This window comes from Bubalus bubalis, chromosome 6, assembly GCF_019923935.1.
Source record: "Bubalus bubalis isolate 160015118507 breed Murrah chromosome 6, NDDB_SH_1, whole genome shotgun sequence".
Classification (NCBI taxonomy): domain Eukaryota; kingdom Metazoa; phylum Chordata; class Mammalia; order Artiodactyla; family Bovidae; genus Bubalus; species Bubalus bubalis.
Window position 1 is genome coordinate 101,842,341 of NC_059162.1, and position 20,345 is coordinate 101,862,685.

At 45.9% G+C, this 20,345-nt stretch overlaps 1 protein-coding gene across 10 annotated transcripts in view; it reads right to left on the reverse strand.

Annotated features, from left to right (window-relative positions):
* ST3GAL3 (ST3 beta-galactoside alpha-2,3-sialyltransferase 3) overlaps positions 1-20,345 on the reverse strand; it is a 214,608-nt gene that overhangs the window by 55,911 nt on the left and 138,352 nt on the right. For all 10 annotated transcript variants that reach the window (XM_006044555.4, XM_006044554.4, XM_006044549.4 and 7 more), the window contains one exon: positions 19,913-20,005. In XM_006044555.4, the coding sequence (XP_006044617.1) occupies positions 19,913-20,005 (93 nt within the window). The remainder of the gene's footprint in view (positions 1-19,912; positions 20,006-20,345) is intronic.

The following is a 20,345-nucleotide window of genomic DNA, read 5'->3' on the forward strand; positions in this document are numbered from 1 at the left end:
GAGAGGGTGCTTAGGGGCTGGGGAAGGGGCAGAATCTGCCTTGGGTCTCCAGGCAGTGAGGCGCCGGGCAAGCAGTCACCAAGGGGAAGGCAGTGTCCAGATGGGGATCTGTAGGGTCTGGTCCTGGCCCCTCAGAAGTGGAAGATGTGGGAGCCCTGCTCCCTGGCCCTGAGGGCACTCTGTGCCACACTGGAGCCTCCGCATGGGGCTGGGGGATTAAGATCACATGCTGCACAGACAACTGCAATTCTAGGGGCAACTTCTCCCGGCCAGTGTTCATTCTTTATCGTCTCTGGACTGCAGAAACAGAAATGGCTCACTCTCAGTCTGAAGCTTTTCGTGACTTGTGTGGAAGACACAGCATCAACAGCCTTTTGTTTGGGCTTGATTTGGGTGAACATGCCAAGAAGACTGGCTCAGAAGTCTTTTCAGATGTCGTTTCTATCTCGTTACAACTCTGCTCCATGAGAGCCATTCACAAGCCCGTTTTTCTGAGGCTACAAAGCTGTCAGTCTCTCAGCCCTGCCACAGCCCACAGAGCTAAGTGGGATGTTCACCCAAGACACCTAGTGCTGTAGCCAGAGCTGGGCCAGCACAGGAGGTGGTGGAGAGGGCTCTCCACTGCCTCTTGCCTTTCAACCTGGCTTGAATGTCACCGGAGCCCCGAGGTACAGCTCCATTGAAGGTCCCCCAGATGGTGATCTGGCACCATGCCTGTATTTTCAAACCCAGTTCCCCAGTGTCCAACACAGACACTGAACAAAAAATGCATTAAATAAGTGAACCAACAGACACGCAATTCCCAGTTATTTGTGCTTATTCGGGGAGCCCATCAAATTCAGTGTTTAGAGGGGAGAATTATCTAGAATTTAATATGTCCTTGAATAAATTTATTAGACCTTTCTCACTGCTGATGCTGGTAGTGTGGCTGCTGGAAGGAAGCAAAGAGCACTGGGTGGGGGTGGGGGGCATGGTGTGCATGCACATGGCAAAAGAAGGTCAGCAGGACCCCACTCCAACCCAAAGCCCGCCGTGACAACCGCGCTCATAGACAGACAAAGGCAAGGGCACGGGAGCTGTCACCAGTTCACTCTCAGCTAAGAGTGACACAGGCTACATTAAGGGTGAAACTTAGAGGACCTGGGAGGGAACTACGTGCTATGTGTGAGGGGTGACAGAGAGACACACAAGGAGCTGTGGGAGCCGTGAGCCGACCTCTGCCCAAGGATGTAGGGGAAGCCTCGGAGGGGAAGCGCCATCTGTGCTGAAGTTTGACAGGTGGAGAATGTGAGGAGGGACCCCTAGACGCACACAAGAGACGCTGTGCTCTGTGACGTTTGAGCTGCCTGTTGTCATCGAGGCTGTGGTCCTCAAGGCAGAGAATCAGGCGGAGGGCATGCCAGTCTGGGGGGAACAGCGTATGCACAGACAAAGGTATAAAAGACTATGGTTTGTAGGGCAGGACTCCCCAGGGGTTAGGGCACCAGCCAGCATCAGTTCCCAGGTGCTCTGATAACTCCGTCAGGGGTTCAGGAGACTTTTTCTTTTCTTTTTTCCCCTTTCTTTCTTTTCCTTTTTTTTTTTCTTCACTAAATTACAGGTTATCAGTTGCATCCTGTGTGGCTGAGATTGCCAAAAACCACACTTCCTGATATGTGGAGGCATTTCTGTATCAACAGATGCCAATCACCTGCGTTTGTACGCACAGTCTGTACAACTCCAGACAGCTCCCAGCCAAGACACGTCACCGGAAGGTCCTGATGGGAGTGGTGGCAGTCAAGCGTGAGGACAGAATGCAACAATTATTGCCACTGCTGTGCACTCACTGACGGCCAGAACCACACGTCTCATGGCTGTCTTCTGACTGCCCACAAGGTAGGGGCTGTTATTCCCACTTGACAGGTGAGGAAGTTGAACCTGGGCAGGCCTAGAGGACCTTGTTCAAGGTCCCATGGCTAGTTAAGTGGCGAAGCTGGGACTCAAACCTGAGTTCGTTTGCCTCCAAGACCCAGGCTCTTTTCATTTGCCCCAACTGAGGAAGGTGAGCCCTGGCCCCATTTGGTCTTTGCTAAGATAGCAGGAATGAGATTCTGTGGTCCTGGCATGGGTACTACTGGCAAGGCCCCGAACTCAAGGGATCACTGACCTAGGGTGAAGTCGGGTGGCAAACATGCCCTTCCCCACTTTCGCAGCACAGTGTGGTTGGACTACTTCTGCCACAGCTACAAATTTCTCTACTTCTTGAAATTCAGGAAAACCCTCAGAAAAGGACTGAAAGGTGGCCAATAAGTAGGCCTAATCACAGTCTGGGGAGAAAATGAGCAAGCTCCAGCTTTAGAGGGAACATAGTGGCTTTAGCCCTGTAGCCCATGTCCCTGCCCCGCCCCCTCTGCATCCAGCTCCCAAGCCCTGCCTGCAAGGGGCTAATAACTGACAAGGACAAGCCCTGCTGCTCACAGCAGAGCCCTGGGGATCCAGAGGCGGGGCAGAGGATGACTGTCCTTCCTTTCTCCCTTGGGCAAACGCTTCTCCAGGTCACCCCTGCACCCCTACCCTCTATGCAGCTGTGCCTGTGTGGACAGACACCTCACCAGCCTGTAGCCCCTGAACCCTTTGTTTCCTCCCTATAATCTCCTTGAGGGTCAGTGGCTTTGTTAAGCAGCTGGAGACCGGGCTGGGTCAAGGGCCCCAGTCTCCTAGCCGAACTGTCTTTCCCCACAGCCTGGGGCGTGGTCTGCTGAGCCTGCTGCCTCTGGCACTGCTCTCCATCATGCCTCAGGAAGAATGGGCTACACCAGAGGCAGCTGCTGACCACATCTTTATAAAAGGTCACTGCCCCCGAGGCCTTCCTTCCCCACATGGGCTCAGCAAGCCTAATCGAACCAGCGATCACTCTCACTGCATCCTCCCTGGGGGTGGTGGGGGGAGTGGAGACAAGCCCACTGTGGGGGAGGGGACCTGTGGGGCACTGGCCTCTGAGCAAGAAAAGAAAGACATGGTCGTCCTGGCAGCCGCTTAACAGAAGGTTCAAAAGGTCCTAGGGGCAAGCTGAATCAAGTCCTGCCTGAATCCCTGTTGCTGGTCCTGGGGTCTTTCAGGAGGGTGGTGGGGGAGATGGGGAATGAAGCAGAGACAGCCTTTTCCCTGGCCAGAACCCCACAGATGACACTGCCCCTGGACACATGGGACCACGGGTAGTGGGGATGATAGGCACAGAACCATCCCTCATCCGGCCCCAGAGAGCTGGTTTCTGAGCCCAGGCCTCCTGTACCTGCCTTGCCCCATTTGGGGGTCTCACTCCATTTGGCGGTGTGCTTCCTGGGGCAAGCTTTGCAGCTGGCCCCTGCCTGGCCCAGACACTCTCGAGGGGCTGAGCAACAGAGTCCAAGGTGTTCTTCTGTGTTTTGCAACCATCTGTTTTCAAGTTGTGTTGCTGCAGGAAACTTCCCTGTACCAAGCTCTGGGAACCTGGGGAGGGAGGATGGGACTGTTCCAACATGAGAGGCACAGAGATGTCATGAGGTCAGCTGTCAACAGGCCTGCTGGTTGTGATGCGGTCAGCAAACAGGCTTGTGTTTCCCCCACGAGGGTCTCCCATGAGTAGAGACCAGGTTACCCAGTCCTCTCCATGCAGCCCCGGACAGTCTTGTCCACCTTCCCTCTGAGCTGTGTATATGGATCATCTCCTTTCTCTCTCTAGCCCAGCCCTGAGCCTGGGTTCCATGCATGGCATAGGGGCAGAAAGCTCACACGACAGGAGGCAGGCATCAGCTGGAGTCTTCTTTCTACCTGGGAGCGGTGAGGCTTCAGCCCTGCTTCTCCTCTCCAGCACTAGCTATGCGGGGAGGCCAGTCACCGTGGGGGAGCAGATGGAGCCCGAAAAGCCACAAGATGCTGAAACCGCCACCGCCGACCTGCTCCCCAACGCCGCAGGGCAGAGCGTCTCCCTCCGCCCCTCCCGGGACTTGTGTGGGTGGAGCTCAGAGTCGGGCCCGCCTCCCGCTGAGTAGCCAGTGTCTGTCTGGGCTGCTCCAGTCCTGGAACCTCGCACAGTGAGTGGCCAGGATCACGTTCTGTGCTTTCGCCCGCTTTTGCTCCTCACAGGCATCAGAGCTCCCCACGTGGGGATCTTGTACCTGAACTAAGAAAAGCAAAGCTGCTAATCTTGACAAGATCAATCTCCAAATACCACAAGAATGCAGCCTGCGGGTCTGCTCTCACCAGGCGCTGGGCTACTAAGCACTTAGGCTTCCTGCTCTCGGGCAGAGCCTGGAGCTGGGACTGCAAGGGGAGAAGCTGCTCCCACCAGGGTGTCTGACTTGCTCCTGAAGCCCCATCTTCCCGGGGATAGCCCACGCATCCCCTGCCCCAGGAATCCTCTGGGTCAAACTCTCATCGCCCAGCCCTGCTCAGGGGCCTCCTCTGCGCCTCCACTCAGGACCCGCTGTCCTCACCTCTCCCAGAGCACATACACCTGGATGTGTGTGTCCAGGTGCTGCTTCCCTTAATCCTGGGGTCAGTGGGTAGGCAGAAAGGCAGGTCTGGAGAGATTATGCCAACCAGTCCTATTCACTTTCAAAGCCTGTACTCTCATCACTATAGTCCATGCTTCTCAAACTACCTGGGAAGAAGGACCAGTTTTTTGTTTGTTTTTAAAATTTTTATTGGAGTATAGTTGTGGGTATTTGCATATGTATATGGAGAAGGAAATGGCAACCCACTCCAGTGTTCTTGCCTGGAGAATCCTAGGGAGGGGGAAGCCTGGTGGGCTGTCGTCTCTGGGGTCGCACAGAGTCCGACACGACTGAAACGACTTAGCAACAGCAGCAGCAGCATATGTATAACTGATTCACTTTGTTGTGCTGCATTTCAAATTTCAATTCTGTCACAGAGAGTGATCGTTTTATAAAATATAATAATAAAAATGAATCACTATAAAAATGAAAACACATATAAAATATAAGAAGCCCCATTTTAAAATTGTTAGATGACAAATGACAAAAACTTACTCTAATTGCTACAGACCTTTCTAACACTGTATTTTCAGTTTCTCAAAAGTCTTGTTGTAGACCAGTTCACACACTTCTGATTCCAAGACACTTAATAGGCTCCCTACTGACAGATGCCTGCTGGGGCATTCTGCCAAGGACTCTTGCTAGGAGAGTTTGAGAGGGGATGAGACCTAGCTCCTCAGGTCCTGAATTGGGGCAGGAGAAAAGACACGTCTGATAACATCAGGAGTGGTGAGCAGACGGAGGCCTAGCACTTTGTCTATGATGTATGAGTTTATAACCAGAAAAAAATCTCACTGGGTGGGTCTGCAGCATTCACCTGTGCAAGAAGTATATAGGTCCTTAGTCATCTAGAGAAAGAGATTTCTCCAAAGAAAACAACTCTGGCCATGTACTACAGATCCATCTATAAAGACTGGAAGATAGAGCAAAGAGGAGGGAGATGAGGGTGTAGCTACAGGGCATGAGTTCCTGGAAAGGTCGGGAAACAGGGGTAGGTTGAGACCAGAAGTGGAGCTACTTTATTTTTTAATTAAAAAAATTTTTTTCCCCTTTTTAGCCATGTGGCTTATGGGATGTTGGTTCCCCAACCAGGGATTGAACCCCTGGCCTCAGCAGTGGAAGCATGGAGTCCTCACCACTGGACCCCCAGGCAATTCCCAGAAGTGGAGTTACTTTAAAAGCAGATCATGGATTGGTTCCCAGCAGAATTCAGAACAAATGTCACTTAGGAACACATGGAAAAAAAAATTGATGGCAGAGAAACCAACAGGACACAGATGGTAGTTTCTTCAGCTACAAGCTGGAGTCCAGGTCAAGGACAGGCATGTAGTCTGTCCAGCTCAGGCAGGACTATCAGCCCTTGAATACTCCACAGAGAAGCTTTAGTTACTCAGCACTCTGCTCTTTCCAGAAAGGCCCAGCATCCAAGGATTTCACTGCAGAAGTACCTACTGAAGATACTTACATTCTCCAATCAAAAGGCATCTGTAATCCCCTATAGGTTCATGGTTCAGAGCCATAACTCAGGACACAAGGTGGAATTGATGGGTTTGGTTCCTGGCTCTGTGTTGTTGTGACCTTGGGGAGGTTATAGTTTTTTCATCTGTAAAGTGGGCATAGTAGCATTTTCTCCACAGGGCTACTGTAAAGATTAAATAGGCAATGAACATATAATATTTAGTACAGTGGCTGGATAAAGCTGTGGATGCCATAAAACTGTGATATTTTACACACACAGGCTGTCTGTGGCTGCCAATGGGGTGTAAGCCATCAAGAGGAGAGATTTTAAGTGTCTTACATAATGCTGAAGCTTCTGGCACCTAGGAGAGTATCTGGTACTTAGGAGCTGCTCAATAAAGATTTGTTGAATGAATGATGTGGTAGTTATTATCATTAGGTTTACTATAGGATGGGCTTCCCTGGTGGCTCAGCCATAACGAATCTGCCTGACAATGCAGGAGACATGTGTTCAATCCCTGGGTTGGGAAGATCCCCTGGAGAAGAAAATGGCAACCCACTCCAGTATTCTTGCCTGGGAAATCCCATGGACAGAGGAGTCTGGCGGACTACAGTCCATGGGGGTCACAAAAGAGTCAGACACTACTTAGGAATTAAACAACTACTACTTAGGATAGTGGAGTAAACATGGCAGCTTCTTAAGGGATGAGAAAAACCTAAGTACAATTAAATAGTGATATGAAGGAGTCAGTAAACAGAATGAAGATTCAGGTTTCTAAAGAGAGGTTGGGGAATCAGTGCTCAGGGGAACGGCCGGACTTCTCTATAGAGAGTAGACCTGTCAGGACTCGATGACTAACCGGATATCTGATTTAGAATGGAAGGAGAAAGAATCACACCCAGATTTCGGTGACAGAGTGAATAGTGGTATCATTCACCGAAATAGGCAACATGGGCTGATTAGAATGATTGAAAATTTGGTGAGTTGGATACTTTGACTTTGAGATGCTCAAGAGTCATCCAAGTGGAGCTGTTCAGTAGGAAGTTGGATATTTGGGTCTAGAGATAGAAGAGATCTGGGGTCCTAACAGATTTGAGAGTCACCAGCACATATTTGTAGCTGAAGCTAACATATAGTGAGAAGAGAAGAAAAAGGACCATGGTTGAAGCCTAGCAGACATCAATATTCTTTTTTTTTTTACATCAACATTTAAGGGTGGGTACAGGAAAAAGAGACTGCTTGTAAAAGAGACTGAAAAGAAATAATAGAGAAATAGGAGAATGAGAAGGGAGTTTGGACAAGCATTAATGAAAAGAGGGTTACAAAATGTTCAACATGGAGAAAGAGATCAATACTGCCAAATGTTTCAGAGAGGTCAAAAAAAGAGGTCCGCCCATTGGATGTGTCAGTTAGTCCTTCTGGGCGATCTGGACAAGAGCATTTCAGGGAGGGGTGGTGGGAATGGAAGTGAGAGTACAGAAATTAAGAATAAGGGGGAATGAGGAAGCACAGAGAGCAAGAGTAACAAGTCTCTTGCACACTCCTGGGCAGGGGAGTGGGGGAACACTCAGCTTGCTCTCAGGCTAGGACAATGAATCTGTGGAAGCCGATGGTGCTCTATTCTCCTCTGTAATTTATGGTACGGGACAGAGCTTTACAAGGACATCTTTCCACTCCTCCCTGGTGTTGAAGTGATAAAAGTCCCAGAATCCATGAAGGACAGAGGGGGAGGGGCTTTGGAATGTGGGGATACAAGATACCCAGTCACCCTGGCCAGAAGACTATAAATTTTCAAATCCCCCAGGGCAGTGCAATGGGCCTCCAGCACCTTCTCATGCACGGTTCCCCAAACAGGCAGCTGGGACTGTCATTCCTCCCGATTTCCTGCCTCAGAGATCTCAGCAGGGTTCCACAGGCCATCCTTTGCACTCTGGGGAACTTGGTCAGCTTGGACGACAGCAATGATTCCTTAGTAGTATGAGAATCACAGACACACACAGTTACAGACACACACTATGCACCCTGGCCTTCCCAAGGCAACAAACATCTCAAGGGAGTGAGGTTTTCCTCTGTAGAGCTGGGCAAGAGGGCAATTCCACACCAATGCCGCTAGAGCCCCCACAGGGCATCTGGTAGACCTCTGCGATCTGGCCCCCAGCCACCCTGTCCATAAGACAGCAGCAGCAAGAGGCAGTAGAAGGTGGCAGTTGAGCATGTAAGCTCTGAGGTCAGAGTACTCAGGTTCAAAACATCCTATCCATGTGACCTCAGGCCAGTTGCTTAACTTCTTTATGCCTCCATTTCCTCAGAGCTAAAAGTGTATCAATAACTGTTCTATTTCAGAGGATTGTTGGGAAGACTGTGCTTGTACATGCGTGCTCAGTCAGGTCTGACTCTTTGCAACCCTATGGACTGTAGCCCAGCAGGCTCCTCTGTCCATGGGATCTTCCAGGCAAGAATACTGGAGTGGGTTGCCATTTCCTGCTCTAGGGGATCTTCCCAACCCAGGGATCGAATCCACATCTCTTGCATCTCTTGCGTCGGCAGGCAGATTCTTACACAGAACAGACAGGAAAAGTTCTTAGCAGAGGATCTGGGAAGTCAATACTGATGCGTCAGTAGGTGTTGGCTGTCAGTGTCGCTGCTGTGCTTGGGCACAGCCTGGGTCTGGATTCTGCTTTCTGCTGCAACGGTTTGCCGCAGGCCTCGCCTATGGCTGCGCGCTTGCACCTGATGCTGAATGGCTCTTCTGGTGACCGTCAGAAAGACATGATACTCAATCTTTCACCAAAGCACTTTTAAAAAGCCACTTGTACGTTTATAGCAAAACACTGCTAGGAAAATGGGGAGCGTCCATTCAGATTTTATGAATTAGGGACTTCCTTGGTGGTCCAGTGGCTAAGACTCATGCTCCCAATGCAAGGGGCCTGGGTTCAATCCTGGTCAGGGAACTAGAGCCCACACGCCACAACTAAGAGTTTGCATGCCACAGCTAAAGATCCCGCATGCTGCAATGAAGATCTCTGCCCAGCCAAATAAATAAGGAAGTAAAAATATTTTTAAAAAGCTTTTATGAGTTATACATATTTTTTAAACCTACATTTTAAATGTATACCATGACCTATTCTGGGATCTTTATTTCTTACTGAAAAAAAAACTAACCTGATTTAATGAAAGTCATTGAAAAAACAGAATTCAATTAATGTCTAATATTAAATTTTGTTGGAAGGATCTAACATTCATAGCCCCAAGATACATCATCTCATTTCATCCTCTTGACTAATGAGTTATGTGATGCTCTGACTTTTCCAAGATCATGCACAGCCTATTAAGGGAGAGCGCTCTGAGCACGTTGGGTCCCCACATCTCATCTCTTTCTAATCTAGCACACATTGGTGTGTGTGTTAGTCGCTCAGTTGTGTCAGACTCTTTGTGACAGACTCGTGGACTGCAGCCTGCCAGGTTCCTCTGTCCATGGAATTCTTTAGGCAAGAATACTGGAGTGGGTAGCCATTCCCTTCTTCAGGGGATCTTCCTGACCCAGGGATCGAACTTGGATCTCCTGCATTGCATGCAAATTTGTTACCATCTGAGCCACCAAGGAATCATCAATGGTAAAGCTACTATTTAAAAGCCAATGAGCCATTCTAAATAAAATAACTTGAATAAAGCAAGTGTGTTTTCTGGGTATGTTTTGAGTGGGAACATCAGAAGACCTGGACTATTTTTAAGATTATTATATTAATAAGATTAGGATTATAAGGTGCTCTCCAATAGGAACTCCTCTTATAAGTGTTCTCGGATACCTAGTATGGCGCTAGGCACATGGGCTTTCAGTAAGTACATAACAACTGATATCCAAAGACATGTCAAAATAGTTATTTTTCTTTGGTAACTCTCTCTACTGAAACAGTGTTTTATCAACATTTCTCACACCCTCAGAATCTTAGTCTCCCAAGGGCAGAGATCCATATCCATTCATGTAACAAGCATTAAGCACCTACTAAGTGCTAAAGGGTCTGCCAAAGTATAGCAGCTATGAACAAGACCATATTTCTGTGCTAAGGGGTGCACAGCCTATGATGGAAGAAGAAATATCAATACACACTTATAAGTACAATAACAGAGCAATGTGTGCAGCACTGCAGTGGGATGGGTTGAGGAAAGAGTAACTGTGTTCATGGGCGGAGGTCAGGGAAGACTTTCCCTTCCATGAGACCAATAGATGAAAAGCCCTAATCCACTGTACAGAGTTGAGCAGATGCTCAATAAATCTGAGTTCCTTTGGATCTCATGCGCCCTCCTCCCCATCTCTCTCACTAGAGGACAATGTATCCAGGTAGGCAAGTTTTGAAGAGGAAAGGAGGCAGGTGTGAGAGTGAGCCGGCTGGCTTCCCAGAGAAGCAGGATTCTGCATCCTGGACAGGCCAGAGTATCAGCCTGGCCTTTACCAGTGCCTTTACCACTGCCTGCTCCCCAGTCTTTGCTCAGGTGTGGGAGGCAGTGACTGGGTGGACTCAAGGAGGCGTGAGGCTTAGGAACAGAGTGAGAATATGCTTCATACAGCACTTGGTAATAAAACAGAGAGAGAGAGATTTAAGTTGGTTTTCATTAGGTGGGGTCAAAACTAACATGTCAAAAGAGCTGTATCAAAACCTCTTGTGTCAAAATATTGTTGCTACAAATTTCAAATTCCTAAATTTACTTAGAACTTTTTGGTCAAAATATCAAAAAAAACACTAGTTACCCATAAGGAAAATAATTAAACAAATCCAGATCCTGACACCAAGAATCATGCCTAACACCAAAACAAAACAATAAAAATCTCAAATGGATTATTAATTCAAATATAAATAATAAAGCTATACAAGTATTGGATGAAAATAGACAAAGACAACTCTATAAAATACTATGTGTAGATATAAATTCAAGAACTGCTACAGAGGACAATTTGCCAATAACTTTCAAAATTATAAATTCATTGTTTGTATTGACAAAAGCACTGTGGAAATAAATCAGGCAGGGTGGAAATGCCTTGCAACCAACAAGGCACTGAGTCAAGTCTTCAGACAGGTACTGCATTAGTAATGGGGATAAATTAGCTCTAGACAAAGGGTTACTCAACACCTGCACCAACAGCGTTAAAAGCAAGTCTCAAAGGAATACAACTGATTCCAAGTAATTTAACTACACACCCAAGCAAAACTAGAACTATTTAAGAGAATACAAAAAAAAAATCTTGCACATAAAAACATAAATTTCACATTGTTTTGAATCTAATAAAAAAAAATTACCAGTCAGGCATATGAAGAATTAGACAAATATAGGTCATTACCAGGAGAAAAATCAATCAAGAGAAACCACCCCAGAAATGATAGAGATGATGAAATTACCAATAGAAGAGCACATGGACATAATAAAGAATGAAGTGCAAGATATAAAAAGACCTTAATAGAACCACAGGGATTACACACACAGTATCTGACATGAAAACACACCAGATGGGATTAACAGCTGATTAGACACCACAAAAGAAATATCAGTGGACGTGAAAACACAGAAATATCAACTGTCCAAAATGAAGCACAAAGAGAAATAAGAAATTGGGGAGAAAAAAACCCCACCAACACAATAGCATCAAACAAACCAATTGGACGAAAGGCTTAACATACATGTAACTGGAATCCTGGGAAGGGTGATGAACAGAAAAAATATTTTAAAAAATAAGGACAAAAAGCATCCAAATTTGATTAAAAGTAAATACAAACCCACAGATTCACTGAGCTAGATAAATGCAAGTCAAGAATAATATAAAGAAAACTACAACAAAGTGCATCATATCAAATTGCTGAAAACAAGTGATAAGGAATAAAATCTCAAAAAAGTAGCCAGAGGAAAAGAGAAACGTTACATACAAAGCAAAAAAAAGTAACAATGACAGAAGACATAGAAACTACACAAATCAAAAGAAAATGAAGTTATAGCTTTAAAGTACTGTGTGTGTGTGTTTATCAAATTATCAACCTAGAATTGTATACGCAGTCAAAAACAACTTTTTGAAGCTGAAGGTAAAATAAAGACTTGATCAGAGAAACCAAAGCTGATAGATTTCATTGCCATTACATTTTCCTCATAAGTAATGTTAAAAGACATTCTTCAAGCAAAAGAAAAAGAACAAATAGAAACATGCATCTATACAAAGGAAAAAAGTCAGTTCAATTCAGTTGTTCAGTTGTGTCCGACTCTTTGTGACCCCATGGACGGCAGCATGCCAGGCTTCCCTGTCGATCACCAACTCCTGGGGCTTGCTCAAACTCATGTCCACGGAGTCGGTGATACCATCCAACCATCTCATCCTCTGTCATCCCCTTCTCCTCCTGCCTTCAACCTTACCCATCAGGGTCTTTTCCAATGAGTCAGTTTTTTGCATCAGATGGCCAAAGTACTGGAGCTTAAGCTTCAGCATCAGTCCTTCCAATGAATATTCAGGACTGATTTCCTTTAGGATGGACTGGTTGGATCTCCTTGCTGTCCAAGGGACTCTCAAGAGTCTTCTCCAACACCACAGTTCAAAAGCATCAATTCTTTGGCGCTCAGCTTTCTTCATGGTCCAACTCTCACATCCATACATGACTACTGGAAAAACCATAGCTTTGACTAGATGGACCTTTGTTGGCAAAGTGATGTCTCTACCTTCTAATATGCTCTCTAGGTTTGTCATAGCTTTTCTTCCAAAGAGCAAGCATCTTCTAATTTCATGGCTGCAGTCACCCTCTGCAGTAATTTTGGAGCCCAAGAAAATAAAGTATCTCACTGTTTCCATTGTTTCCCCATCTATTTGCCATGAAGTGATGGTACCAGATGTCATGATCTTCATTTTTTGAATGCTGCATTTTAAGCCAGTGTTTTCACTCTCCTCTTTCACTTTCATCAAGAGGCTCTTTAGTTCTTCACTTTCTGCCATAAGGGTGGTGTCATCTGCATATCTGAGGTTATTGATATTTCTCCTGGCAATCTTGACTCCAACTTGTGCTTCATCCAGCCCAGCATTTCACATGATGTACTCTGCATATAAGTTAAATAAGCAGGGTGACAATATACAGCCTTGATATACTCCTCTCCCAATTTGGAACCAGTCCGTCGTTCCATATGGGTTCTAACTGTTGCTTCTTGACCTGCATACAGGTTTCTCAAGAGGCAGGAAAAGATGGTCTGGTATTCCCATCTCTTTCAGAATTTTCCACAGTTTATTGTGATCCACACAGTGCAAAGGCTTTGGCATAGTCAATAAAGCAGAAGTAGATGTTTTTCTGGAACTCTCTTGCTTTTTCCATGATCCAATAGATCTTGGCAACTTGATCTCTAGTTCCTCTGCCTTTTCTAAATCCAGCTTGAACATCTGGAAGTTCACGGTTCATGTACTACTGAAGCCTCACTTGGAGAACTTTGAGCACTACTTTACTAATGTGTGAGATGAGTGCAATTGTGCAGTAGTTTGAGCATTCTTTGGCATTGTCTTTCTTTGGGATTGGAATGAAAACTGACCTTTTCCAGTCCTGTGGCCACCGCTGAGTTTTCCAAGTTTGCTGGCATATTGAGTGCAGCACTTTCACAGCATCATCTTTTAGGATTTGAAATAGCTCAACTGGAATTCCATCACCTCCACTAACTTTGTTTGTAGTGATGCTTTCTAAGGCCCCTTTGACTTCACATTCCAGGAGGTCTGGCTCTAGGTGAGTGATCACACCATCATGATTTTCTGGGTCATGAAGATCTTTTTTGTACAGTTCTTCTTTGTCTTCTTGCCACTTCTTCTTAATATCTTCTGCTGCTGTTAGGTCATACTGTTTTCTTTCCTTTTTGGTGCTCACCTTTGCATGAAATGTTCCCTTGGTATCTCTAATTTTCTTGAAGAGATCTCTAGTCTTTCTCACTCTATTTTTTCCTCTACTTCTTTACATTGATCACTTAGGAAGGTTTTCTTATCTGTCCTTGCTATTCTTTGGAACTCTGCATTCAAATGGGTATATCTTTCCTTTTCTCCTTTGCCTTTCACTTTTCTTTTCTCAGCTATTTGTAAGGCCTTCTCAGACAACCATTTTGCCTTTTGCATTACTTTTTCTTGGGCATGGTTTTGATCACAGCCTCCTGTACAATATTACAAACCTCCATCCATAGTTCTTCAGGCACTCTGTCTATCAGATCTAACCTCTTAAATCTATTTGTCACTTCCACTGTATAATCATAAGGGATTTGATTTAGGTCATACCTGAATGGTCTAGTGGTTTTCCCTACTTTCTTCAACTCAAGTCTGAATTTGCAGTAAGGAGTTCATGATCTGAGCCACAGTCAGCTCCTGGTCTTGTTTTTTGCTGACTGTATAGAACTTCTTCATCTTTGGCTGCAAAGAATATAATCAATCTGATTTCAGTATTGACCATCTGGTGATGTCCATGTGTAGAGTCTTCTCTTGTGTTGTTGGAAGAGGGTATTTGCTATGACCAGTGTGTTCTCTTGGCAAAGCTCTGTTAGCCTTTGCCCTGCTTCATTTTGTACTCCAAGACCAAACTTGCCAGTTAATCCACGGATCTCTTGACTTCCTACTTTTGCATTCCAATCCCCTATGATGAAAAGGACATCTTTTTTGGGTGTTAATTTTAGAAGGTCTTGTAGGTCTTCATCAGTTCAGTTCAGTTCAGTTCAGTTGCTCAGTCGTGTCCGACTCTTTGCGACCCCATGAACTGCAGCACGCCAGGCCTCCCTGTCCATCACCAACTCCCGGAGTTCACTCAAAACTCATGTCCATCGAGTCGGTGATGCCATCCAGCCATCTCATCCTCTGTCGTCCCCTTCTCCTCCTGCCCCTAATCCCTTCCAGCATCAGAGTCTTTTCCAATGAGTCAACTCTTTGCATGAGGTAGCCAAAGTACTGGAGTTTCAGCTTTAGCATCATTTCCTCCAAAGAAATCCCAGGGCTGATCTCCTTCAGAATGGACTGGTTGGATCTCCTTGCAGTCCAAGGGACTCTCAAGAGTCTTCTCCAACACCACAGTTCAAAAGCATCAATTCTTCAGCGCTCAGCTTTCTTCACAGTCCAACTCTCACATCCATACATGACCACTGGAAAAACCATAGTCTGACCAGATGGACCTTTGTTGGCAAAGTAATGTCTCTGCTTTTCAATATGCTATCTAGGTTGGTCATAACTTTCCTTCCAAGGAGTAAGCGTCTTTTAATTTCATGGCTGCAGTCACCATCTGCAGTGATTTTGGAGCCCCCAAAAATAAAGTCTGACACTGTTTCCACTGTTTCCCCATCTACTTCCCATGAAGTGATGGGACCAGATGCCATGATCTTAGTTTTCTGAATGTTGAGTTTTAAGCCAACTTTTTCACTCTCCTCTTTCACCTTCATCAAGAGGCTTTTTAGTTCCTCTTCACTTTCTGCCATAAGGGTGTGTCATCTGCATATCTGAGGTTATTGATATTTCTCCCGGCAATCTTGATTCAAGCTTGTGCTTCTTTCAGCCCAGCGTTTCTCATGATGTACTCTGCATAGAAGTTAAATAAGCAGGGTGACAATATTCAGTCTTGAGGTACTCCTTTTCCTATTTGGAACCAGTCTGTTGTTCCATGTCAGTTCTAACTGTTGCTTCCTGACCTGCATACAAATTTCTCAAGAGGAAGGTCAGGTGGTCTGGTATTCCCATCTCTTTCAGAATTTTCCACAGTTTATTGTGACCCACACAGTCAAAGGCTTTGGCATAGTCAATAAAGCAGAAATAGATGTTTTTCTGGAACTCTCTTGCTTTTTCGATGATCCAGCGGATGTTGGCAATTTGGTCTCTGGTTCCTCTGCCTTTTCTAAAACCAGCTTGAACATTTGGAAGTTCACGGTTCACGTATTGCTGAAGCCTGGCTTGGAGAATTTTGAGCATTACTTTACTAGCGTGTGAGATGAGTGCAATTGTGCGGTAGTTTGAGCATTCTTTGGCATTGCCTTTCTTTGGGATTGGAATGAAAACTGACCTTTTCCAGTCCTGTGGCCACTGCGGAGTTTTCCAAATGTGCTGACATATTGAGTGCAGCACTTTGACAGCATCATCTTTCAGTATTTGAAATAGCTCAACTGGAATTCCATCACCTCCACTAGCTTTGTTCATAGTGATGCTTTCTAAGGCCCACCTGACTTCACATTCCAGGGTATCTGGCTCTAGGTGAGTGATCATAGAACAGTTCAACTTCAGGTTCTTCAGTGTTAGTGGTTGGGGCATAGACTTGGTTTACTGTGATATTGAATGGTTTGCCTTGGAACCAAACAGAGATCATTCTGTCATTTTTGAGATTGCATCCGAGTACTGCATTTTGGACTCTTTTGTTGACTATGAGGGCTACTCCATTTCTTCTAAGGGATTCTTGCCCACAGTAGTAGATACAATGATCATCTGAATTAAATTCACCCAATCCAGTCCATTTTCGTTCACTGATTCCTAAAATGTTAATGTTCACTCTTGCCATCTCTTGCTTGACTATGTTCAATTTACCTTGACTCATGGACCTAACACTTTACGTTTTTATGCAATATTGTTCTTTACAGCATCCGACTTTACTTCCATCACCAGTCATATCCACAGCTGGGTGCCGTTTTCACTTTGGCTCAGCCTCTTCATTCCTTTTGGAGATATTTCTCCACTCTTCTCAAGTAGCATATTGGGCACCTACCAACCTGGGGAGTTCATCTTTCAGTGTCATATCTTTTGCCTTTTCATACTATTTATGGAGTTCCCAGGTAAGAACACTGAAGTGGTTTGCCATTTACTTCTCCAATGGACTATATTTTGTCAGGACTCTCCACCATAACCCATCCATCTTGAGTGGCCCTACATGGCATGACTCATAGTTTCATTGAATAGGACAAGGCTGTGATCCATGTGATCAGTTTGGTTAGTTTCCTGTGATTGTGGTTTTTGTTCCGTCTGCCCTCTGAAATGGGTGAGGATAAGAGGCTTGTGGAAGCTTCCTGATGCAAAGGACGAGCTGCGGGGGAATCTGGGTCTTGCTCTGATGTGCTAAGTCACTTCAGGCATGTCTGACTCTTTCGGATCCTATGGACTGTAGCCTGCCAGACTCCTCTGTCCATGGGATTCTCCAGGCAAGAATAATGGAGTGGGTTGCCATGCCCTCTTCCAGGGGATCTTCCCGACCCAGGGATTGAACCCTTGTCTCTTATGTCTCCTGCATTGACAGGTGGGTTCTTTACCACTAGTGCCACCTGGGAAGCCCCGCTCTGGTAGGCAGGGCCATACTCAGTAAATCTTTAATCCAATTTTCTGTTGATGGGCGGGGCTGTGTTTCCTCCCTGTAGTTCCTTCCCTGAGGCCAAACTATGGTAGGGGTAATGGCTACCTCCTTTGAAAGGACTTATGGCAGCACACCCCGAGGCTCTCAGGCCTGTTGTATTCAGTGCCCCTAACCCCATGCAATGGCACCCTACTCCAGCACTCTTGCCTGGAAAATCCCATGGGCGGAGGAGCCTGGTGGGCTGCAGTCCATGGGGTCGCTAAGAGTCAGACACGACTGAGCGACTTCACTTTGACTTTTCACTTTCATGCATTGGAGAAGGAAATGGCAACCCACTCCAGTGTTCTTGCCTAGAGAATCCCAGGGACAGGGAAGCCTGGTGGGCTGCCGTCTATGGGGTCGCACAGAGTCGGACACGACTGAAGCGACTTAGCAGTAGTAGCAGCAACCCCATGCAGCTCAATGTCAACCCATGGCCTTCGCCAGAGACTCCTGGATGCTCACAGGCAAGTCTGACTCAACATCACTAGTCATTAGTAAAATACAAATTAAAATCATAGTGAGAGACTGCTCTCAACCTACTAGGACAGCTAAAATAAAAAAGATTGATATCAGGGATGTAAAGCAATTAAAATCCTCATATGTTGCTGGCAGGAAGGCAAAAGAATATAGTCACTTCTGAAAACAGATTGACAAATTCTTACAAAGTGAAGCATACATCCTCTACATAAATGTTTACATTGGCTTTATTTATAATAGCTAGAAACTGGAATTAACCCAAATACCTTTTGACTGCTGAATAGATAAACAACATAAAATGTTATGCCCGTATAATGAAATACTATTCAGCAATAAAAAGGAACAAACAACTGCTACACATATGCTTGAATCTCAAAGGCATTATACCACACAAAAGACGCAGACTCAAAAGGCCACTATATGATCCATTTATATGGCATTCTGCAAATACTACAGGGACAGTGGTTGTTGAGGCCTGGGAGTCAAGGTGGGGGGTTAACTGCAAAGAAGCTTGTAGGAATATTTGGAGGTGATGATGGAAATAGTCTATTGATTATTATGGTGGCTGCACAAAGGTGTTCTCAAAACTCATACAACTATACAGCAATTTTTACTGTACATAAATTAAACCAGTGAATTTTTAATAAAATCGTGATCTCTCCAAACAATTATATATTATGCAATTATTTAAAATATAAGATGAATCCATATATGCTGATAATAGGATACTCTTTAAGATATATTGTTAGGTGTAAAAAGCAAGACACAGGACAATAAATACAGTCTGTTCCTTTTTATGGTATATTGGCTGTCTCTGGGGTCTGGAGTGGAAGTAAATACCCTTTTTTACTATTGAGTTCTTTTCCCCATGTGCTTGTATTACTTTCAGTTATAAAATCCACATACAGGTCAAGAAAAACTCACACGTGTCTGGCCCAGGGGTTTGAGCCCTGTAGGTCTGAGAAAACCTATGTAAGAATATGGAACATACTGCCAGACCCTGAAAAAGTGCTCAGTAAATAGCTTGGAGAAGCAAAATACTGGAATCAAGTCAGAAGACAGAGCCTGGACAAAGATCTCTATCTGAACTCCAGATATTCAGCCAGCAGAGCCCCCATTTTATACAAGGAGCAAGCTTGAATGGCTTACGTTAGGAAAGAAAGGGACCATAATAACCAAATATCCTGGGTTTGCTGTTGGGCAAGCTGTTGGTCAGCATTCCTGTGCAAGGACGCTGTGTGCCCTAACCTCAACCTCTAAGGGATGGGGTGCATACCCTTCCCCCAGTGAGCAGAGCCCACTCCAAGAGGCCACCCCAAGGGCTCCTCTGGTGGTCTGAGTGCTACATGTTGACTCCCAGAGGTCCTGAGCAGCCCCTCCTACAACCCCTTGAGTCAGATACTCCTATAGCTTTCTGAAGGAGTGAAACAACCCCAAAGGTCTCACTGCACTCGGACTGCAGACAAGATGATCACAGCACATTAGGCTCTTTTCCACACCAAGGCTTCAGGAAAGAAAACCCGAAAGGAAAAGGCAGACAAGCAAGCAAGGCCTCTTAGGGGAATTTGGTGAAAGGATCTCCCAGGGTTTGGCAGGTCTTCTTTCAGCAGCCTGCAATCAAAGAAATCAGGAACTCCAGGACACCAAAGGGACAGAGAGGGAAGGTGCCAAAACAGCCAGCCTCAGAAACTCCTCTGCTCTATTTCCTGCTTTATTTGGACATGCCTCCCTGAAGCCAGGTCAGAGCTTCTAAAAAGGACTACGAGCTTCTGTGCTGCAGAGCACTGTCTGGTTGCCTCTGGATACCTGGCTTCCTAGGGGAGCACATAGGTCCTACCTCCTCTTTCTCCTCTGCAGAAACGAGCTGTGCTGGCAGGTACAAGCTCAGAGAGGATGAGGTAAGGTGTAACCAGGGCCGAGAGTAGGACTAGGGTAGGAGCCAACCAAAAGCAAAGTTCTTTCAGGCATTCAGGCACCCACAGACTCAAGGATGCAGGAGAGAAGACATCACAGAATCTCACTTTCTCAGGAGCACACCACTTGCCGCCAGGGGCAGGTGTGTCTGAGCCCTGGGCCATGACCGGGCTAACCAGGTGATGGGAAGAAACCCGAGCACTTACCGGGGGAAGATGGCAGTCATCAAGGCCGAAGCATAGCCAGGCTTGCAGGTTCCCTCTGAAAAGTTTGCGTACTTGGTGGCTAACTCTGCAGGCCTGTGGGGAGAGAGAGAGAGTCATAGCTTGCCGGGCACTGGTTACTGTTTCATGAAGAGCTGTTGGTGTTTAAACCTTGAATCAAGCTTCATTTCCTACAATCAGCACTTCAGTCCCTTTTCCACACCAAGTTTCCAGAGGCGGGTGGAGGGGAGGAGCCAGGACATTCTAAAGGAATAAGTAGATAAACAAAAAGGCCCTTCTGTGGAATTTGGTAAAAGGAACTCACTGGATTTCCAATAGATTCTTTGCAGTAAGCCTGGTTGCAAGGAAATCAGGAATTCCATCCAGGCTCCCAGACAAGGAGATTGGTGCCCTGGAGACCTAAGGAGAGAGCTCC